This window comes from Octopus bimaculoides, chromosome 23 (genome assembly GCF_001194135.2).
Source record: "Octopus bimaculoides isolate UCB-OBI-ISO-001 chromosome 23, ASM119413v2, whole genome shotgun sequence".
NCBI classification, from domain to species: Eukaryota; Metazoa; Mollusca; class Cephalopoda; order Octopoda; family Octopodidae; genus Octopus; species Octopus bimaculoides.
Window position 1 is genome coordinate 23957102 of NC_069003.1, and position 4404 is coordinate 23961505.

The 4404-nt window shown below is 39.5% G+C and overlaps 1 protein-coding gene across 1 annotated transcript in view; it reads right to left on the minus strand.

Moving 5' to 3' along the window:
• LOC106871115 (probable basic-leucine zipper transcription factor L) overlaps positions 1 to 3719 on the minus strand; it is a 72972-nt gene extending 69253 nt beyond the window's left edge. Inside the window, exon 1 of the mRNA XM_014917427.2 lies at positions 746 to 3719. Coding sequence (XP_014772913.1) covers positions 746 to 1954 — 1209 coding nt within the window. The 5' untranslated portion in view covers positions 1955 to 3719. The remainder of the gene's footprint in view (positions 1 to 745) is intronic.
• Between the last annotated feature and the right edge of the window lie 685 nt (positions 3720 to 4404).

Consider the following 4404-nt stretch of genomic DNA (forward strand, 5'->3'; position numbering starts at 1 on the left):
GAGAGAGTGTGTGTGTGTGTGTGTGTGTGTGTGTGTGTGTGTGTGTGTGTTGTACCTGTAACTCGGCTGCAAACCCCCCGACCTTGTCTCACACACATACACACACGCGCGCTGTGTCACGCTGATACTACCTGATAATTGCGTTAAGGGTACGCGTGTCTGTAGAATATGTGGAATAATCAGTAGTTTAATGCATTAATTCGACGAGTAGGAGGAATTCGGTCGGTGGTTTTAAAGCAATGTTCGAGACTGACGGAAAAAAAAAAAAAACGGTGGAGTTTTGGGAACAGCTGTCTCTCGAAATCCTCCCGCCCTTTCGTTTGCTATGAGATATGGGACTTCGAGGGACGACTATTTAGAAACTTTGCCGGAAATCCACACACACACATTGTATGACTGTATGTATGTGTGTGTGTATATAGATATACATAGATAGATAGATAGATAGATAGAGAGAGAGAGAGAGAGAAAGAGAAATTGTGTATTTGTATTTATGTGTGTTTTTAGTTAAACGTGTATATTAATTTTATAAAGACAGAAAATGTTAACGGATAAAATACAAATAAAAGATTTATAATACAAGAAAATGAAAGTAATGTGTACGAGAATATGCGCGCGGGTGTATGAACATGTGTGTGCATGCATGCATATTAATGTATGTGTTGGTGCATGTATAATAGCGAACGTGTATTAATGGGTGAATGTGGCATGTTAATAAAAATAGATTGCCTCGTATAATTTTTACCTTTCGTCTGGAGACAGGACGTCCTCTTTTACAGGGTGGTTTGGGAAGACAGTTCTTACTGACAGGATGACGGCTTGTGTCACCTGTCCCACCGCTTCCACAGATACCATTCCTATCCTGATCAGCCTTCTGTTTATCGGAAGGGCTCGTGTCTGTTGCTGCTGCTGTTACTGCTGCATGTGATAGGGGTGCTTGGCAAGAAAGGGACACACTGGATGTGTCGGGAGTCGAACAAGGGACAAAAGACGAAGAATTTGTTGTCGGCAAGGAATCTGAAGAGAATGGTACCAAAGATGAAAGAGATGCGGTATTTAAAAGGGCCGAATTAGCAGCTGTAGTAGTAGATCCGCTGTTGGTCAACACCAACTTTCCGTTCGGTAAAAGCTGGATATTTTTAGCTATTAATTCGTTCTGGATGACCGTGCTTAAATCAATCTTTGCCAGAGCCGATTCGAAACCTTGTGCATGCCACCACAGTTCGATCTGTTCACGACTGACACCTACATCACCACTATCATCATAGTCACCGTTACCACTATCATCATCACCACCACCGTTGCATTCATCAGTAAGTACCTGGGGTGTCGTGCAATTATTATTATTATTATTATTATTATTGGTAATGGTGGCCACGCTAGGATCCTGATAATTCGACCTGGATTTTTGAGCAGAGTGACTACAAGTTTTACTGTCACATGAACCGGCTCCACTTTGGTTCGTAGTAGTGGCATTAGAAGAGTGGACACAGTCATTCACGGAATTGTTATCACATGTACTATTTGTACAGTTATTATTATTATTACTATTACTATTATTATTATTATTATTATTATTATTATTATTATTATTATTAATACCTCTGTGTTTTTCACACTTACTAATGCTGTTATTGTTATTATTGTTCAGTGAACAGCGCGATTGAATGGCAAACCGCAGTTTCGTGGCTGCTTTCTTGTTTAAAAGTTCGGCGTGCATTCGGGTCTTGGAGCACTTGGCCGCATTTCTGTAGCTCGTCCTTCCTTTGTAAGTGACTCTGATGACAATATTCTCCTGCACCAGTTTGCTCATCATCTCCTCCGTTTCTTTCAAACTTAATCCATGTTTCCGCGAGGCCATGTGGCAAATATTTTCGAAATCAGGTCGGGCTTTGCGGCTTCGCAAACGACCGATAATGTCCAGTATCAAATCTTTTGCGGTGTTCTCTGTCATCTTGGCTGGTTTATATTAAATACTGTTTTATATCTGTATTTGTCTACGTCGTGTAGTGTATATATAAATTTTCTGATATATAATATATTTACATATATTTGTGTATATATATATACATATAAGCAACTGTTAATGAAAGAGAGATGCGTATATATACATATACACAAACATATCCTATTAATCTATCAATTTACGTGTAGTTAAGTATACATGTGTAGATACATGCATATATACACACATGGCAGACCTATCTAAGGTTTCAATCAATCAATATAGGTGTATATATACAAGTATACATGCGTGTAGTGTATATAGATGTATGTAAATATATATCCAGTTGGGTGTATAATCAGTATTAATGTTAAAGTCTTTTTCGCCGGTTGGTAGCTGATTATTTTTTTTTTTCTTCTCCCTTTTTGTTCCGTTTTCCGTCACCTTACAACTCTATATACATACATAAATATCTATATTAAATACGATGTATATATGTACACTTTTTCTGGTCTTCGCTCTGGCTTTCTGTATGTCCGTATGACTCTCTCACTCTCTTTCTTTCTCTTTCTCTCGTTGAGTCTCGCTCACTCTCTCTCTCTCTCTATGTCGCCTTCTCTCTCGCTTTCTCTCTTGTTTTTCGTGTCTTTCCGTCGCGCGTCTTGAATATGCGCATGTGTATATATGTGCGTGTGTACTTAAATCTATCTATGTATATATATACATATATATATATATGTATGTGTGTGTTAAAGTATATGCGTCTCGCAAAAAGGAAGCAATCTTAAGTGAGGGGAGTTGTAGTAGTTTTAGTTTAGAGTACAGCAGGAACAACGTGCCACAAATACAGCTTTAAAAAAAAATATGACACACACACATACACATATTTACATATACACACACTGACACACTATTCCCCCTCCACTACTTTCTCTCTTTCTCTCTTGTCCCCTCACACTTCTACTCTACCCCGTACTTCCACCTTATCTCTCTTACTCCCTCTAATTTACTCTTCTATATTTTATACTTTCTTTCTCTATCTCTTATCGCTTTGTAATGTCTCGTTTTTTCTTTACTCTCTTTCTTTCTCTCTATCCCAGTCTGTCTCGTCTTTTCTTATCATTATTTCAATATCTATCACGTTTTCTCTATCTTCTACCAAATCCTATCTATCTATCTATCTATCTATCTATATATATATATATATATATATACCCGCGTACATGTGTGTACATGGTTAGCTGAATGCGTGTATGTATTTATATACACCATTTGGGTGTCTCCAATTTTTTTCGATGTTCACGTGCCAATGTTGCTCTACTTTCCTCCTCTCTCTCTCTCTCTCTCTGTCTCTCTCTCTTTCACTCTTACTCTTCATATTTTCCCTTTTCAACCTTCATACAACCCGGTTCTAACTTTCTTATAGGCACCATCATCACCACCACCACTACTACTACTATTCTATCAACGTATGGGGTGGTGGTAGGGAAGCCTATACGTGGTCGTGATTGCGCGACCTGTTAAGAAAAAAACAGCCAAAAACCTCCATCAACTCATATTGGACATTAATCATCCCAGAGAGAGAGACAACAACAGACGAAATGGTCGTGACTGGAACGCTTTTCATCATACGTCAGCTGGATCAGAGCTGAACTGGGGCCCCCACACGACAACAACCACTACTATTTGTGCAAGTAACAAAATTACCGAGTAACGGTAAAGGTGGGAGAAACCATCGCAGTCGCTTTTATTGTGACTACCATAACCGCCACCATCATCACTACTACGACTACCACTACTATTACTGCTACCCTTGAAGAGGGCGCATGTGCGCTCACTGGCCTCGTTTTATCCAGGGGCGACACCTATCAGCGTAACGTGACAAATTGGGGAGGAGAGGAGGAGAAAGATATAAGATATAAACTAGAGAGAGTGAGTGAGAGACAGAGGAAGAAAGAGAGAGAGAGATTAAAGAGAAAGTATGAGTGGCTGAGTGAAAGGAAAAAGTAAGGAAGAAAGACTGAGTGAGTTACAGATAGAAAGGAACTGCAAGCGAGAGAGAGAAAGAGGAAAGAAAAGGAAAACCTGATCGTGTGTGTGTGAGTGTATGTGTAGATAAAGAAGGTGAAGGGATTAGTGAGGGGGAAATTTAGAATAGGATATAGAAAGGAAGAGTGAGACTAAGTAATGGGCCGCATGCGGAATGGTGTGAGGAAAAGGGGAGGAGAGATTGCTTCTCCTCTTCACCGCACACGCAATATTTTGCCGGTTTCGTCGCAAAATCTTTCTACCCATTGACGTCTGTAAGAGCGATGTGTATAGAAAACATACGCACCACACACTTACATATACACGCATGTATAAACTTACATGGGAGCAAAGTGTATACATACATGAATAAGTATATACACATTTATACTCACAGAGGAGAGAGCTGCACACACTTTCATACGAGCGAA